Source organism: Manacus candei, unplaced genomic scaffold, assembly GCF_025592945.1.
Source record: "Manacus candei isolate 608988 ecotype Guabito, Panama unplaced genomic scaffold, ASM2559294v1 h1tg000047l, whole genome shotgun sequence".
NCBI lineage: Eukaryota > Metazoa > Chordata > Aves > Passeriformes > Pipridae > Manacus > Manacus candei.
The window spans coordinates 6,994,288-7,012,273 of NW_026138095.1; the positions used below are offsets into that span (position 1 = coordinate 6,994,288).

Here is a 17,986-nt window from a genome sequence, read left to right on the forward strand (position 1 = left end):
AGGTCCTTTTCCTTGCAAGGCCATCTCCAAGATTTACTGGCAGACAACAAAAAATGGGTGAGTTTGTGGTGTATCCCTTCACTCTCACGTGTGTTTAAAGGCATTTAAAGGGAGTAGCACACAATGCCATAGCAGCCCTTTAGAGTAACACCATAAAAGCCTTTTGACAGAGTTTGACTTGCCTCATGTCTTGGAAGTTGTGCTCACTCCTCACTTCAGCACACACCACTCTAATTTTCTCTTTCTCCTAAGGCTTCCTTACATTATATTCCAAGGAGGGATGCCCCGGGCGAGCTATGGAGACCGGCACAGTATCTCTGTTGTCCATGGCAGCCAGCAAACAGCCTTTGACTTCACATCACGAGTGATAGACTTCTTCATAATCTTCAGTTCCGAGCCTACTGCAGGTGTGTGAGGAAAGGGCATTACTGAGGAATTAGGGTGGCTGTGTAGGCATGTGGAAATCTGCCTGGTATAAATAGCATATGAAATGTGATAAGGAGGTCAGTTGTTTGGGGAGTTTCTGAGACTTTAACAGAGAATCACAGAATCGTTTAGGTTGGAAAAGACCCTTCAGATTGAGTCCAGCTGTAAAAGATTTGCCATTTAAAGGTGAAGTGTAAAATACTGATATAAAGAATGAGCTATTTACAAATGCCATACATTCCTCAAAAAAAAAAGAAGCTATTCTATTAATGGGAGAAGATTTCTTAAGCTTATGTCTGTTTAAGCTGGACACTGGACATAACCAGGTCATGAAATGAGGATCTGAATATTGCTGTTTCAAAGAAAACACTTCAAAGAAAGCTAATAATTAAGACCAGAATTTACTCCCACTGAGACACTATTTCTTTTAATTACTGCCTGGATTTATGGCTGGAGCTCTGGGTAATAAATCAGCAAAGGGTGACATAGAACCAAGGGTCATTATACAGACAACTTAATTTCGTTACTGCTGGTGAACATGAATGTAAACCATTTGAAAACTGAATAGCTTTCATTCCTCAGATTGTATGGAGCTTGTCAGATTCTTGCTTCTGTTGAAGATCTTTCTTCCCCTTATTTCCACAGTAACTGTAACATTCTTCTTTTTATAAGCATCCTCCAAGTGTGCAGAGCCTACAGCTCACACTACCATTAAATTTGTTCAGTACCTCAGATTTAATTCTTTCTTAGTGTTAAAGAATGAGACCCTTTTACTTTCTGTGAAATTGCTAGAGCTGTGATTCTCGATGACAGAACAAAAGTCTTAAAGATGAAAGAAATCTGAGGTTTTTTTTATGTAAGAGTTTGACAAAGATCAGTTTCTGGATATGATTAGAAATCTTTTAGGATGAAGTAACTAAACTAACAGGCTCTATATTTATACTTCCCAAGGATTGAATTATCTCGTTAACACGAATTCTAGTGGGTTCAGACAGCAGCTGCTGCAGGAAGCTGAAGCTTTTGCACTTAGATGAGGAAGTTTTTTTACAATAAAATGAGGTTTCTGTGGTTGACAAGCTTCCTTGTGGCTGATTGCCTAAGCTTAGTGGATCTACGTGGCTTGCCTTGTTTGCCCCTAAGCAAAGTCTTCCCTGCAATGGCAATACGAAGGTATTAATTGTATACCAAAGCCACTTAATTTAATAAGCACAAAGCTTGTGCACTGCAGCATGGTCAGAGCTGGTGACTTTCCACTACCCTGGATATGCTGTGGAAACAATTTTTAGAAGACTGGCCCTTCCTGTTTTCTTTCTTTTTTTTTTTTTTTTTTTTAAATTAGGTGGATGAGTGTATGGCAATCATGACAAATTCTAGTGTGCTTGCTGCTTCAGCAACTTAAAATAGATTCTTGCCATAGCAGTGAGCTCAGACGTGTGTCTTTGCAGGGAAAAAAATATTGTTAAAACCAAGTGCTTCTGGTTAACATTGACAGCAGCAGAGTGCAGGGCTGATCATGGATAGTGTAGTAGAGGTGTGATATTATTTATTTTGTTCAGAAGCCCTATGGGCGACTGCAAACAGTGGCACTTAGGGAAGCAAAGTAGAACTGAACAGAAAATATTTTTTCATGAAGAAACCAAACTAATTAGTGATGTGTTATGACTGGGGCTAGTCAGAGCTTTACATCCACTCAGATTTCTGAGCTCTGTTAACTGTTACTGGTGTGAACTGATCTGTGGTTTTGGTTTTCCCCACCAGTTGCTGCTGTGGCTGTCTCAAGAACCTTACTGCAATAATGTCCTTGTAGACTGAATTTTTTTCTTCACTCAAGATTTTTCACTGTAACTAGAATTAAAATTCTTGTTTGCATCAGATGTCATCAGTCAAGTTCCATTAACATGTTTCTTTTGTAATCATGCCTAATATACATAAGAATTATTAGATGATATACACACTCTTTAAAAAGAAAGTCCAGATGATGTGCCACAACATATGAGAAGCAGAGAAAATGAGAAGTAAGAGAGCTGAATTGTAAATACTTGTCAGCTCAGGCAGAGGAGCATTGTGCAGAACCCAAGGCATTAGCATGTTTAAGCAGCTTAGCCTGGATGGACTGTGGTCCTAACACAGCACTAAATGGGTCACTGCTGGGGTGTATGCATGTCTTTCCACCCAATGCTGTTGATTAGCTGTAAGTAAAGTCTTTGGAATTCTGGCTGTTACAATAACAAATATGAACTTGTGTTACTTAACCACGTGTGTTGATAACAGATTTTTTTATCCTGCAGTGGAATCTGTCAGAGGTCACTCTGGCGGTCCCAGGAATGATGTAAAGAAACTTGAATTTGCAGTAAATCTGTTAGTGTCTTTAAATCCATTAATACTAGTGCCTTGATAGGCCCAGTTAAGCCTAAGCCCAGAGGAATTTAAGGTTTTTCCAGCAAAAATGTTTATGTGGAGCTCTGTGATACCAGTTTTCAAAGAAGCCTCACAGGAAGTTTGTTCCTGTTAACGTTGGACGGCCAGTTTTGTCAGCCTCAGTAAATCCTGTTTCTGCAGAGTTCGATGACCCTTCTGCCATGGTGGTGCTGGCAGAAGAGGAGCTGGTGGTTATAGACTTGAAAACTGCAGGCTGGCCAGCAGTCCACCCTCCCTACCTGGCTTCTCTGCACTGCTCAGCCATCACCTGCTCACACCACGTCTCCAACATCCCACTGAAGCTGTGGGAGCGGATCATCAGCGCTGGGAGCAAGCAGAACATCCACTACTCCAGTATGGTATGGCAGCTTTAATGTGTTCCCAGGGGTGTTCCCATGTGTTTAAGACCAGCAGGGCTGCCCAGAGTGTGGGTGGTCTGTGCTGCTGACGGGCTGTGGAGGGATGAGTCCCACCAGACGCTGTCCTGCCTCTTAATAGGGTCGAGAGAGGCTTTTTCCCAGAGCACCACCAATACAGTGACTCACTCTGGGGAATTAAAATGTGTTATTTTTTTAAACTTTGACAAACCAGAGGGAAAGTCTGAGTGTTCCCAGCTGTCAGTGGTAACAAAGTTCTCGTGTAAAAGCATGAAGCTTTCGGCACAGCTTCTTGAGGAGATGTGTGGAGCGTCTTCTAAAAAGCACAGTTGGTGTCAGAACGGGAACATCTAGTCCAAACAAAAGCTAACAGCGTGGACTGTTTCACTGCCACTTGCACTGAAGTTCATGTTCTCCTGCTGACTTTATATTCTTTTCACACTGTCACTGCCCAGGGAGTCACAGTCTTCTCTTAATGTGTTTGTAGCCGTGGCCGATTGATGGTGGCACCAACATAGCTCCAGATCCTCCGCAGAGGGACTTGCTGCTGACAGGGTATGTACTGCACTGATAACAACCAAGGAGCCCTTTCCAGTTTCAGTTCCCCCTTTTGAACTAACTGAGGCTTTCCCATGAGATTAAAGTCTGCTCATCTTGTAGGGAGAAGGCTGCAGCTTTACAGTGCAGCTTCCAAAAGCTGTGCTGCTGCCTCTGTAAAGCCAACTGATTCTGCTGCTTCTGACATGTTGTGATGTCCACAGATAACCAAGAAATCTGGCTGATTTGTAGTTTTGATGTGTTATCCATTCCCCTCTCAAACAATATAGGAGTGCAAGCAGCAAACCAAACTTCTTCAAAGGGAGCAGTGTAAAAGTGGAGCTTAATCTTGAAGGTTTTGAAGCATTTTCCCCACTACTTCACACTGCTCTGAGTCTCAAAGTAGAGGTTAGCTTGGGCTCCTCTCTGCTTTGATCAGCATGAACAGACCTAGCTAAGAGGTGGAAGTAGCTATCAAGAGGTGGTCTCATTGCATAAAAATGTATAATTTTCTTTTCAAAGCACTCCTGAGAATTTCAGTGGGCTGTTCCTCAGACTTCATTCTTTATGGAGCATGTTAGAAGCTCCTACCTTGTGTTGGAAGACTCTTGCCAATTTTCACCTGGAGAACTGAGATTAAAGCTTGATTTTGTGTTCCTCAATTTTAATTTTTCCCCTCTGTCCCCAAACAGCATTTTTGTCAGGATGAATTGTTCCTTCTGTATGCTACACTGTTTTCCTTTTCCATGTTTTTTTGGCATAATCTTAAATTATACAGTGGTGTCAGATCACTGAGAACAAACTGGGTTAAAAAAACCCAACAACGTAAAACAAAGCAAAACCCACCAAAAAACCCCAAGAAGTCAAAAACCTTTCTCTTTGTAGCTTGTTCCTCAGCGTGGTTTGTTTCTTTGGTTGTTTTCCCCCTCTGTTTTGCCATCCATGTGCTGTTCTCCTGTGAGATGTGTTTCTGTAACCCCCCCACAGGCATGAAGATGGCACGGTGCGGTTTTGGGATGCATCTGGTGTCTGCTTACACCTCCTTTACAAGCTGAGCACAGTGAGAGTGTTTCTCACAGATGCTGATCCCAATGACAACATGAACACCCTGGGTGAGGATGAGTGGCCTCCACTTCGCAAGGTGAGAGAGGATGTTGCTTTTAGAAGCTTTCTGGAAACCTGAGGGTTTCTGATTCTTGTCCCAGTTAAAGACCAGCCACTCTGTATTCTCTCACTTAGGTTGGTACCTTCGACCCTTACAGTGATGATCCAAGACTTGGGATCCAGAAGATCTACCTGTGTAAATACAGTGGATACTTGGCTGTAGCTGGTACAGCAGGACAGGTATTGGAATGCAAACAGTCAGCGTGAATCTTGCTTGTAGTGTGGGTTGTCACAGTGCAACCTGGAGAGATGTTAAAATTTAAAATGCTCATTTCTCTAGTGGTAAATTGATCTGTTTTCTGGGAATTTCATGGTACTCTGCTCTGGTGAGACCCCACCTGGAGCACTGCATGCAGCTCTGGGGTCTCCAGCACAGGAAGGACACCGACCCTCCAGAGGAGGCCACCGAGTTGATTAGGGGGATGGAGCACCTCTGCTGTGAGGAAAGGCTGAGAGAGTTGGGTTTGTTCAGCCTGGAAAAGAGAAGGCTTTGGGATGACTCATCTGCAGCCTTCCAGTACCTGAAAGGAGCCGACAGGAAAGATGTTGCTTATCTACCCTGAGAGATGCTGTAGTTGTGCAGCTGCAGGGAAGGCCTGCAGCTTGGAGGACTTGCCTGCATATCGAAAGTTGTAGCAAAGGTTGTCCTCTTCCTTTCAGGTACTGGTGATGGAACTGAATGATGAAGATGCAGAACATGTGGTGGACCATGCTGAAGCAGATCTCCTGCAGGACCAAGAGGGCTATCGGTGGAAAGGTCACGAGAAACTAAAAACTCGAGACGGACCTGTTCGATTTGAAGCTGGTTTTCAGCCTTTTGTCCTTGTCCAGTGTCAGCCACCAGCTGTGGTCACCTCATTGGCCCTGCACTCTGAGTGGAAGCTTGTGGCCTTTGGTACCAGTCATGGCTTTGGGCTTTTTGACCATCAGCAGAAGCGACTGGTCTTTGTCAAGTAAGTGCCATCTTTCCAGGAAGTCTGTAGTAATCCTTTGTTAATGATGTCCTGGAGTTACTAACAAAGGAAGCTGTGATAAGCAATTTCTCAAGAGCAGTCACTGTAGCAAGAAGCCCTGCCTTGTTGGATTCCATCCTTGAAGATCTCCAAGGATATATAAGGGTGTTCTGACATATGCGTGTGTCCTGTTGGCCTCTTAGGAGTGATTGCCACGTAACAGACAGTGACCACGTGCCTACCATCTCCCTCTTCCAGGTGTACCCTGCATCCCAGTGACCAGTTGGCCTTAGAAGGCCCACTGTCCCGGGTGAAGTCCTTGAAGAAGTCCCTCCGTCAGTCGTTCAGGCGGATCAGAAGGAGCCGCGTGTCCAGTAGGAAGCGGCGAGGAGGTAGTGGAAATGCCTCAGAGGTGAGGGGTTCACCTTTTTGGGGTCCTGTCTGTTTACATCTTGGAGCATGCAGAGTCCTGATGAGACTGCCTAGAGCAGGAGGTGGTTTGCAGCCCTACTATCAAATCAGTAGCTATTGGCATAGGGGGAAAATGGCAGTTTCTGATGCTGCTCTCTGTTAGATAAAGCAGTCACATTTTTAGAGATCAGCTCAGAAGACGAGTTCACTGGTATGACAGTGCTGTCCCTTTCTGTTGCTGCTGCTTTCTTCTCCCTGCTGTGTCTGTCCCTGACTGACAATATGTGTATATATCTTTGAAGGTGCAAGAAGCAAATGCCAAATTTGACCAGGACACACTGCAGGAAATGGAACTGGCTCCCGTCCAGCGGAAGATCGAAGCCCGGTCGGCAGAAGACTCTTTCACTGGCTTTGTGCGAACCTTGTATTTTGCTGATACCTTCTTGAGAGACAGTGAGTACAAAAAGCGTCTCTCTCTTCTTCCAAATGTTGTTTTCTTTTTTTTTTTAACTTCTTCTGCCAAGGAGTGTGTTTAGGATTTACTGCCAGCAAAACTCGGCACCCCCTGTGTCCTACTTTGTGCCGTGCTGAAAAGCTAATATAGAACAAGAGCATATGTTGTCATGCAGAATTGTTATGTAGCCATTCTGGCTGCTGGCTAATGCCAGGCAAGTGGTAGTTCATCTTTGGATGAAGCCTTTATGTGTGGTTTTCAAATGTACTGGAATGGCATCTGGCATTTTAGATTCAGTTTTGCCTTCTGTCATTACTCTGAAGTTCACTCCTGTCCCCAGCAGAGCCTTTTAATTTTGGTGGAAGTGGTGGCTGGTTGTGCATCAGAGCCCAAACTGATGTGTTACACAAGTTTATTCTGCTCATGTGTGATTATTAATATGTGAAAAATGGATGCAGCAATTGTGGTGGCTCATGGAAGCAGCACTCTTTCCTTTGCTCACATGCCATGTCCTTTTTCAGGGCTGCTGGTGGACATGTGTTGGGAAAAGAAGTGCTAAGAACCCGTAGTTTCCTTGGCAAGTCTGCCCTAATATAAAGATATTTAGGATGTAAACAGAGGGGGAGGATGTGTATAGCTGGGGACAGCAGTTATCCAGGGGTGTCACAGGTGGTGTCTTGCTCATGGGCCTTTTTGTTGCTCCAGGCTCCCGCCACTGCCCGTCCCTGTGGGCTGGCACCAACGGAGGGACTGTCTACGCCTTCTGTTTACGTGTTCCCCCAGCAGAGAGGAGGATGGATGAGCCTGTCAGGGCAGAGCAGGGTAAGTGTCCCTTGGGAAAGCACAGCTCTAATGGATCTGAGCCATCACTCACAGGAGTTACGTACAGAAAAGCTCAATTATTGCTGTTTATCAGTGAGAGTGGAGCCAAGTGTGGCAGTGTCTGAGCTAAGCAGTGCTCACTCTAGTGAATGAACTGGAGAGGGGAGTGAGTTCCAGCACTGCTTGACATTCCTCAGCCTCATTTCCTACTCACTTCAGAAATCTAAATTTGCGTCAGCTGTCACTGAAATCTACCATCAAGCCTCAGTGCATGTCCTTTATTCTGACAGCTGGACCTGTTGTCTTTATGTAACAATAGTTGCTGTTTAACACAAAACAGTCCAGTTTGAATGCCCTTTAAGTACTAAATCTTTTTAGGCAGCATTTCTATAATCACAGTATGTAGGTCTCCAGCCCTGAGAGGAAGTGAGTGAGTTTCTAACAGTGTCTCTGACTAGACTCCTGTTTGTTTTTTCTGTTTGTTTTCCCTCCTTATCTTGCCTGTCTAGCCAAAGAGATTCAGCTGATGCACAGGGCTCCTGTTGTGGGGATACTTGTCTTGGATGGACGCAGCACTCCCCTCCCAGAACCTCTAGAAGTAGCACATGACCTTTCCAAGAGTCCTGATATGCAAGGCAGCCATCAGCTGCTGGTGGTATCTGAAGAGCAATTTAAGGTAGGCATCACCTATTGAGGAAAGGAGGTGCATGTGGACCGTGCATGAAATCTGCTAAAGCTCTGGGCAGAGAGTGCTTATTCTTGTGTCCTCAATAACAGCCCTGGGACAGCACTTCTGTTTGGTGCAGTCCATAAATCAGGTGTCTGCTGGAAAACTGGGTACTCAGCACATGCTGAACATAGAAATTTTATGCCTGTATTACACTATGGTCTTTGGACCAAAGCTTCTGCTTTCAGGAAAGAGCTTTTGCTGTGGTTTTTGCAGAAACAGGAATCAGTAGGTATTTCTCTGAAGAAGTAGCTGAAAAACTTATTGTTTTGCACACTAACTAGTCAAACCCCGTTCTCTTTCTGTAATAGTTTGTAGCCAGATATGGAGGGGTTTTGAAAAAATAGGGGAGAAGCACAGTGTGCAGCCTGAGGGGTAAAACTGATACCAGAACAGAAACAGGTTCTCACACTGACTGTGGCTGATTCCTTCTTGTCCCATGAGCAGGGGGGTGACTCGTGTTACACCTCTGTGTATTCACTGTGAATGAAAACGTTGTTCAGGGGGGGAGCAGCAATGTCCTGGGGAGCTGCTGCTGCCTTTGTGCAGGAAGGAGGTGTCAGTGTCTTGTTTCTGTTGACAGGTATTCACCTTACCCAAGGTCAGCTCCAAACTGAAGCTCAAGCTGACAGCCCTGGAGGGCTGTAGGGTACGAAAGGTGACAGTTGCAAACTTTGGCAGCTGCAAGACCGACGATTACAGCGAGAATGACCTGGCTGTCCTGACTAACCTGGGAGACATTCAGATCATCTCGCTGCCCTTCCTCAAGTTACAGATCCGCTACCCCTGCATCCGCAAGGAGGATGTGAGTGGCATTGCATCCTGTGTCTTCACCAAATATGGCCAAGGTGAGGTGGGCTTCTCCCAAACCATCTACCTCTGTCGTGTGTTTGAGACAATGGAAGAGGGCTTGGTGTTTAGTGTACACATGTAAATATTTCATAAATGCGTCCATCTTGTGTTTCTGGCCAGTACCAGTTGCCAACAGGTACAGACACATGAATAAACAGGAGCAGAAGTGAGTTTATTCCATTACTGTTAATGGATATGGTGGTTTTCAGCTAACAGGTTGGATGTGCCACGTAGGTACCTTCCACCTGGCTACCCTCCTCTTTTCTGGAGTGAAGGGAACGGCTCTCTAAGCAGCAAGCACTGGATAAATGACTGTGTTATGCCTTCTATACATGTCTGTGGCTGAACATTCACACTGCAAGACTGCAATCCAGCGTCCTGTGGCTGCTGAGGATGGATCACTGCTCTTCAGTTCCTTTTTTACATCTTTCTGTGCTGTTTTTTCTAAGTGTCCACAGTTCTCTCTCAGCATAATCTTAAATTGCACAGTCTCTAGTCTAACCAGTCCTTGGGGTAATATCTTCCTCAGTGATCCCTCCTTGTTTAGGTAGGAGGAAGTGCAAACCCTTTGTGCCAAGCATAGAGCATGCCTAGATCTGTTCTTTTTTGGATCACCTTTAGATCTATAACTGTGTTCTTGGGCTTGAGAATTGCTAATACATTCCCAATCATCTGTAGGTTTCTATCTGATCTCACCATCGGAGTTTGAGAGGTTTTCCCTCTCTACCAAGTGGTTGGTGGAGCCCCGGTGCATCGTGGACATGCCAGAAGTGACAACCAACAATCATGTGCACAACAAGTCTGGTGTGGAGAATGCTGTGAGGAAATCCAGGTAAAATCTGGAAATGTAACCTTCTTCTCCCTGATGGTTTTCCCACCTGGAGTACATCTCACCATGAATACTGGGGGCAGTTTTGGGCACTGCAGTATGAGAAAGATATGAAGCCATTGGAGAGAGTCCAAAGGAGGGCAGTGGAGATGGGGAAGGGCCTTGAGGGGGAGCTGTGTGAGGAGCAGCTGAGGGCACTTGGTGTGTTCAGCTGGAGAAGAGGAGACTGAGGGAAGACCTCACTGCAGTTACAGCTTCCTTGTGAGGAGAAGAGGAGGAGCAGGCACTGAGCTCTGCTCTGTGGGGACCAGGGACAGGACCAAGGGAATGGCCTGAAGTTGTGTCAGGGGAGGTTTAGGTTGAATATTAAAAAAAGGTTCTTCCCCCAGAGGGTGGTTGGGCACTGAACAGGCTCCCCAGGGCAGTGATCACAGCACCAAGGCTGCCAGAGCTCCAGGAGGGTTTGGATGTTCCTCTGGGGCACAGGGTGTGACTCTTGGGGATGGGCCTGTGCAGGGTGAAGAGTTGGACTCGATGATCCTTGTGGGTCCCTTCCAACTCAGCACCTTCTGTGATTTGCTAGGACAAAACAAGGAAGCATTTGAATTTGTATCCCTAAGCTGGAGTCACAAACCTAAAGCAAGCTCTGGCTTGCTTTGCTCATTCCCAAATGCTGTGTCTGACACGTGGCTCTCACTTCAGGGGCTCTGTGTTACTGGTGAGGCTGAGCTGTCGCTCTGTGAAGGGAAATCCAGTGTTCCTCCTCTCCCCTTGGAACATTAGCAAGTAACAGCAGATCTGAAACTCGTGGAGATCCTTACAGGAATTTTATTCTGAAAGTTTAGCAATGTTCTGTGGTGCCTGCAGACTTCTGCATCACCAGCATGTGGTGAAGCCCTTCCTACATTCAGCAAACTATTTAGTTGACGTGCACTGGAGCTTCTTGCACCTGCCAAGAGTGTACAGGAATTCTCTGCACCCCTGTGCCTCAGTGTCAGTGATTGTTTTCTGCTTCCTTTCCTTTTTTAGGGGACCAGGAAAGAGTCCGTGTGACTACGGAGAAGATGGTAAGCAAAAAATTAATTGTACTAAAGGTAGCATGGTGATGTGTAACCCCTGAAACATCTTTCCTATTGCTACAGCTGATATTTTTATACCTAAGACAGGGGAAAGTAAGGAGGGATGTGAGGGAAACTGGACACAGTAGTTGATAGCTCTGAAGTGATTGCATGTGGCAAGATTACCTTAAAGGATAGGACAGAGTTTTTGCTGGAGGGAAGAGGCATTTGGGAGGGTAAGGTCTGAAGTTAATCATGAAATCTTCTGTTATCCAGACTAGTATTGCTGGAAAATACAGTTCAGCATGTGAGAGACTTCAAGGATTAGTTGTGAAGCATTCAGGAAAGTCAAAAGATACTTAAAAGGGGGGAAAGAAATCCAGTTCCATTGTGGGTTTCCAAAATTGCACTTATTTCGTAAAAAGGGGGAAATATTGTTAGCTAAGAGCTTTTTTTCCTACTCTTTTTTTTTTTTCAGAAAGGAAGTCTGGGAGGCTGATGGAACATGCCTTACTCAATGATGAAAGTGAGTGAGATAAAGTCTTGCTACTGAGAGGGCAGGTGCCTTTCTGTGTGGGAAAAGAAGAAAGCTGCTGGGAATTTTATGGGTTCCAGTACTCAGTTCCAAGGGATCTGCAATTACTGGTAGAAATGCTGGGTTTTCTTGAGTCCTGGAAATGGGGGGTTGGACAGATAGCCATGCCCTCAGGCAGGGGTTGTTCCACAGAGCCGAATTCCCTGCTGAGATAAGAGCAGGATCTTTATTTACAATAGGACTTCTGTAAAATGACAGCTGGAACAGACAGTTCCTTTGGGGCTCTGGTACAGAGGGACTGGCAATATTTCCTCTGGCAAATGATTCCTTCAGTCCTGTGTGCCAGCTTGTCCAGTACAAACCTGGTGCAACTGAAGAGGCAGTGATGGTACAGGGTCTGACCTCTGTGTTGTGGGAGGCAGGTTTTGGAGGCTGTTCAGTGGGGAGGTGGAATGTAGTCAGGCTGCTGCCTGAAAGCAGATCCTCACTGCTTTGGCTCACTGCTTTAACCCTCTGCTTTCCAGAAGTGCTGAAGGAGATCCAGAGTACTCTGGAGGGGGGCAGAGGGTAAGTATCAAACAGCTTCTGTTCCTAATGGCTGGGGCTGGCAAGGGATGGCAGTTGGAATTGAATACAGGGGGATGCCCAATGTGGTGACAGGGATCCTTTTGCTGGAACCTGGACACGTGTGTGTCCCCCAAGCTACCAAAGGGCAATAATGAGAGGCAGGTTCTCTTTCACATGCTGTCCCTTGACGTTTTTTTATGAATAATGCTTTGTCTCTTTCTCTCCGAAAAGCAGGAGAGATCACATTCCCACATCCCAAAGGAACAGGAGTCTGAGTATTCGCATACAGGTTTCTATTTGTGATCTAAGGGCAGGCCACACGGGCTTAGTTGGTCAAGGATGGGACTCTGGAGTTTTAATCCTGGCTTGACACTGTCACTTGGATGTGTTCAGTGCCTCTGCTCCCATTCTGTCTGTACAATAGAGCTGAGCTACCACCATGGGTGCGGGGCTTTGTCTTACCTCCCTGTGGAACACTGATGTTCAGGTGACAGGGGGCTACCAAGTGTACACAAAGGACTACTGTCTGCAACGGATGCAGGAGGCTTGGTGGGATTGGTAACTGCTGGTGTGTGAGGATCAGTGACTGCCTGACCTGCTCTGCTCTGCACACTTCCTCTGGACACTACCTCATCCTGGTCTTCTGTCAGCATCTGGGAGTGGATGGGATGAGACTGCATTGCAATAAGGAAATCTTTTTCTTGTGTCATTGCAGGAGCTATGCAGAAAGAAATTCGGCAAGAAGTCCGTTAGGACATGGACTAAGTAATGGAGGAGGTAGGTGAGGCTGAAGATATTTGGGGCCCAGTGAAGTAGCCAGAGGAAGCAGAAAGTAGAATGAAATTTCTGTGTAAGATTCAGCTTATTTAAATGCTTTGCAACAGTGCAGAAATCTGACCTGAATTTTCAGGACGGGAAAATTGCTGAGTGGGTGAGTGGTGTATGAGCACTGTTCAGCTCCTTATGTGCCACACAAGTAAATGTGCTGCCTCAGTGTTAAAGGAAGAGCTGAAAATCCTTTGAAGGCTCCTGCCTGACTCTTAACCACAAAGCGAGCTGGCGAGGCAGCCGGAGCTCACAGCAACAACCTGAGTGTACCAGCTCATGAGCTCTCATTAGCTTTCACCTTTTGGGTTGTGGTTTGTTTTTTTTTTTTTAAATGGCTTTTGCTTTCTTTCATCCTGAAGCAGATTGACCAGAATTCATCAAGGACTTCCCGGCATTGGATTGAGTGCCATAACACTACTGATTGGGCAAACCGTCCCTGGGGAGAAGGCACCAGTGCTCCCAGTGTCACAGACTGGTGAGAGCTGCAGCTTGGCCATGACTGTGCCTTGCTGCCTCTGCCTCCCCTCCAGTGCCTCTTTAGAGACCTCTCCTCGTGGAGCCCGCCTTGCATTAGGACAGAAGTGGATCGCCAGGTCTGATGCACCACAAGCCTCTGAGTACATCTAACATTCAAATGTTTGCACATTTCTCTTTTCTACTGGGCTGGGTTTTAAATTATAAATGTTTTACTGCCCTGGTGCAGGATTTTAATAAACGCACACTGTTACCTCCAACTTGGTTTAAAATTATTTTTTTTTTTTGTACAATTTTTTTAAAAATCTTATGGGTATTTCAGTTTTAACGGAAACATTTAGAAATCTACTTTTTAAAGAAAACATTAAATAATATATGCTAGATTCCTGTGACTGCTGTTTGTGGTATCTGAATGAGTAATTTTGGGGTTTGTTTGTTATGGTACTGTTAACTGGCTTTATGGATTTGGGTAGAATCTATTTTTGTAGCCATTCAAATCGGAGGAGAACTAATGGAACTGATTTTTTGTTTCAACACTACGTTGCTCTTTTTTTTTTTTTTTTTTTTTTGAAATAAAACTCTGAATTCCCTTTTGTGATCCTTGTCTGCTCTCATATCTGTTCTTCCCTTCAGCAGCTGCTTTCACACTGGCCACAGGCTCCTGGCCACATATCCCTTGGAGGAGGTGGAGCTGTCCCTCTCTGAGCTGAGAGGCACAGAGCACCCCTGGAGGTGAAGCAAGGTGCTGGGTTGGAGAAGATGCATGTGGCAATCAAAGTGATTGTATCACCGTCCTGCAATCCATATGGGATTGGGGATGGTGCCAGGAAAGGGCACTGGCTCAGATGATAGTCCCTGGAAGGTCACTGCTGGTTTGTCCTGAAATAACATGGGTGATAAAACGCTGAAGGGAGACACAGTTGATCTGGCATTGCTGCTGTGCTGTCTGCCAGTGGGTTTTGAATTGAAGCTGGTGAAACTCTGCATAGAGCAGGTAGCTACTCTTTAAAATTTTGGTTCCTTTGTCCCTGACCAGTGTCCTCTTTTCCAGCTAAGAAAAAGACCAGAATATTCTCAGATTTCTCTCCTGTAACTTGCTTGTAGCACCATGAGAGCCAGTACAGAAGAACTAAATCCCCCCAGACTGGGTGCTGAGCTGCCATCCCTTGGCATGCTTTGGAAACCTCTCCTTAGAAGCCCTCTTGTTTCAGGATCTGTCTTGATCTTCCTGAGCAAGGCTGAGGGATCCTTTCTTTCCTGCAGCAATAGGGTGGCACTTTCTATTCTGCAGAAGAAAATGGTTGCAGAGTTGCTGTTGTTCAGCTTGTGTTTCAGTCACCCTTCCTTCTAGAAGTGTTAACATCTCCTTTGAGACCTAATTTATTGCTAATGAGGTTTTAGAGAGCCCTCTCTCCTTCTCAGTTTCTATTTCCTAACTAGCTTTCGTTTCCTTATTTCTATTAGCTTTGTTATTTCCTTGTCTCTATTGCTGCAGGATTGAGGCTGACAGAGAGGTGGCCTGCTGTTTCCACCTCTTGTGCCAGGCACTGATGCAGCAAATTTACAGGAAATTCTAGTTCAATCAGCAGTTTCTGAGCTGGTGTGATCTTGTGCATGGGCCTCATCCTGGTGCCCCCAGCTGCTGCTTTCTGCTCCTTACAGATGGACTGATTCTAATGCCTTTTCTGAGTATTTATTGGTTGGCAGGATGGAGGGAAGACATGTGGCAGTCCTGCTCAGAAAGGGCAAGAAGGAATTTTTAACTTCTCCCTACTTTCACTGGCATAACTTGAAAAATCCAGTGGGTCCACCAAAAGAGTGAGACAAGTCACAAAAATGTTATCATTTGTACACCTTAAAGGGCATTTAGATTTTAAACCAACAGCAATAAAAATGAATACAGACTTGTTGTTACTTTCCTCAAAGCACAAGCCAGACTACTAATAGGATCCAGTAGTTTAGGATGTGTGCTGATATATGGCAGATTCTAGCAATGCTTTGGAACTGAAGGATTCACTGGAATAAGCTCCCTGACTTATTGTTGTGAGCAGAGACATTAAGAGTCCTTTTAGAGCTGCTATGCCTAAAATACAGGAGAAATAGCAAAGAGGCAAAGCAGGGGAAGAGTGGAACTCGTGCTGTGCTTTCACTTGTATTCTGAGCTGAGCAGGAGAGGATGGAAAGCCTTGTGACAGTCAGAACTGGGGGCTATTTTTTGTGCTGTCAGAAAACCAGTAGCAAGTAAAATAGGTGATGGGATGAGATGCTCATGAAGAGTGGAGTCTTCAATGAATGTCTGTAAGCAGCTTTTGAATGTAATGGGAAAAAAATCCCTCTGCATCTCTCCTTTTCAGGAATTGCCTTCTGAGCCTGTGGTTACCCTTACCCTGCTTGTCAGCTGACACAAATAATAACAGCCTGTTTCTGATCAGAGGATTCAGCTGCTGCCAAACTCCTCGAGTTTTGTGCCTACCTCTACCTTTCACTTGAACTCTGTGTCTGGGATCTGATGGAAGTTTGTTAGCTCTCTCCAAGAGCTAATGCTTAATGCTTGGAGGCACTCTGAGGGCTCGTTGGCCCTTATTAAGGTTATTGCCAGTCAGGCTTTGGCAGTGCTCCCCCCTTCTGCTTTGTGCAGCCTCACTGGGCTCTGGCACTGGGAAGTGCCCCTTGGCTGCAGGACCTGAGCTGCTGTTAACACTGACTTGAAAAAAATCCTCCCTTACAGCCGTGCTGGCACAGACTTGTTCCCCTCACAGACCTGTTTCTCTGCTGAGGGGAAAGGCTTGGATCACAACTAAAGAACAAATTTTCCACATCTGAATACACATATTGGGTACCTAATATGGGATGCTGTTTTATAGTGGCCTGAGTTTTAGGTCAAATGCTTTCTGGTAACGTGAGCTCTTTTATAGGGTTGCATATTTGGTGCCAAAATTCTCTAGTCTTAGAAAAGCTTGGCCTGGAGCTCCTTTTTTTTTTTTTTTTCCTTTTCAATAGTAATACAAGCTTTCCTCAGATGTTTAGCAACTGAGTATTTGCTGAATTTGTCTAACACTTCCATTAGAAGAACATAATGTTGGAAGGAAAAATACTTTTCATCTTAGTCATAAAGCCTGAGGCATGTCTGGTTAGCGAGAAAATGAATTATTTTTTTTCAGCTTAATTGGTCTGTTTCTCATAATATGGTTGTATCTATTGCAGCTCGAACAAATGCATGCCTGGACTGTAGTCCTGAATTCAGCCCCCAAAGAATGGCACTGCCTATGTGGCCCCATGAATTGTTTACTAAGAGCAGGACTGGGATTTGGTGTTGGGTTGGCACAGCTGAAGGATGAGACAGAAGCAAATTTGCACTGAAGTCTAAAACCCAGCAGTCCTTGCTAAGCCACATTATTTGACTTTGTGATCTCTCGAGCAAAGGCCAAGGTTGTGTTGCAGCTGAAGCTGATTCCCTGAGTTAATCCAGGTGGAAAAGTTCCTCCAATAGCTGCCACAAGCCCCTGGTCACAGGAAACTCAGTGCCTTCACTCACAGCCTCAAGGCCCAGGTGCTTAAATTATTTCCATACAGCACATCAACCTCTTCCCCTGACATAATGATGATGGGGTGTTTGACAAGCCTTCCAGGTTAGGTGCAGCTTCCAAGAGGACCTACAAATCCCTGTGTGAAAAGGCTGCTGTAGCAGTAGGATGGCTTTTGAGATCATCCTGCTGTTGTTAATTTGTTCCAACTGTCTGCTTGGGTAGAAATGGTCTCTCCTAAGCATGATTTTCTTGTAATGAAACTGTTGTGTTTCATCTTGCATCTCATGAAGATGTGAATATCATGAAGGTAAGTGTTGGCTGATCTGTGGGGATGGGAGGGGCAGGTTTGCTGGGAACACAGAGATAGGAGAACTTAAAGGCTCTTTGTACTTGTGGCCTGTTTCAGTAGAGAGGAGAGTAGCTAAAAATGTGCTTTGAGACTTACCACTGCTCACCTCTTCCCCAGCTACAAGAACCTGATGCTCTCCAGCTCTTGTGGCACAGCTGTTGTATTTGGAGCTAAGTTATATTTTAAAATGGCTTTTTGGCAAGAGAGCTCTCTGTTTAAGATGGATAGTCCTTAACACGTGCTGAGAGCAGTCAGGGGGAGTCACCCAAGGTAGGAAGGACCTGTATCTCCATGGGCATAGCCCAGCCTGTCCCTGAATCTTCCCCTTCAAAAGATATGGATCTCTTCCTCCTGTTTGCTCCTCTGGCAAATGAGTCTGTGTACTATGTGCTTATTCCTACAGACTCTGAATGTTGTTCATTTGTTTGAAGTCAATCTCCTGTTCCCTACTTATGCTCAGGGCAGGGACTTCAAAATATGAAGCTTGGATTCTGCTCACACTCTGATTCCTTAAAGGGAGCGTGGCTTTATCAGATTGCTGTGCTGAGCCCTTGCAGATCAGTCTGAGCTCCTAAAAAACCCAAATGTGCTACACGAGGACATCTCTGAGCTGCTGACTGTCACTCCAAAGTCAGATGTTACAGCTCAGGTCCTGGTGGGGGTAAGAGTCGAAGGAAG

At 45.3% G+C, this 17,986-nt stretch overlaps 1 protein-coding gene across 6 annotated transcripts in view; it reads left to right on the forward strand.

Moving 5' to 3' along the window:
* LLGL2 (LLGL scribble cell polarity complex component 2) overlaps nucleotides 1–14,030 on the forward strand; it is a 32,847-nt gene extending 18,817 nt beyond the window's left edge. For 4 of the 6 annotated variants that reach the window (XM_051797795.1, XM_051797796.1, XM_051797798.1 and 1 more), the window contains exons 9-26: nucleotides 3–57; nucleotides 253–407; nucleotides 2,986–3,203; nucleotides 3,709–3,776; nucleotides 4,746–4,899; nucleotides 4,998–5,102; nucleotides 5,583–5,875; nucleotides 6,134–6,287; nucleotides 6,589–6,739; nucleotides 7,446–7,562; nucleotides 8,072–8,238; nucleotides 8,873–9,137; nucleotides 9,820–9,973; nucleotides 11,000–11,037; nucleotides 11,507–11,554; nucleotides 12,088–12,130; nucleotides 12,846–12,907; nucleotides 13,318–14,030. In XM_051797795.1, the coding sequence (XP_051653755.1) occupies nucleotides 3–57; nucleotides 253–407; nucleotides 2,986–3,203; nucleotides 3,709–3,776; nucleotides 4,746–4,899; nucleotides 4,998–5,102; nucleotides 5,583–5,875; nucleotides 6,134–6,287; nucleotides 6,589–6,739; nucleotides 7,446–7,562; nucleotides 8,072–8,238; nucleotides 8,873–9,137; nucleotides 9,820–9,973; nucleotides 11,000–11,037; nucleotides 11,507–11,554; nucleotides 12,088–12,130; nucleotides 12,846–12,907; nucleotides 13,318–13,325 (2,255 nt within the window). In that variant the 3' untranslated portion in view covers nucleotides 13,326–14,030. Of the gene's footprint in view, nucleotides 1–2; nucleotides 58–252; nucleotides 408–2,985; nucleotides 3,204–3,708; nucleotides 3,777–4,745; nucleotides 4,900–4,997; nucleotides 5,103–5,582; nucleotides 5,876–6,133; nucleotides 6,288–6,588; nucleotides 6,740–7,445; nucleotides 7,563–8,071; nucleotides 8,239–8,872; nucleotides 9,138–9,819; nucleotides 9,974–10,999; nucleotides 11,038–11,506; nucleotides 11,555–12,087; nucleotides 12,131–12,364; nucleotides 12,420–12,845; nucleotides 12,908–13,317 lie in introns of those variants that run through there. The other 2 variants (XM_051797800.1, XM_051797801.1) reach the window with 2 other exon arrangements.
* The last annotated feature ends 3,956 nt before the right edge of the window (nucleotides 14,031–17,986 follow it).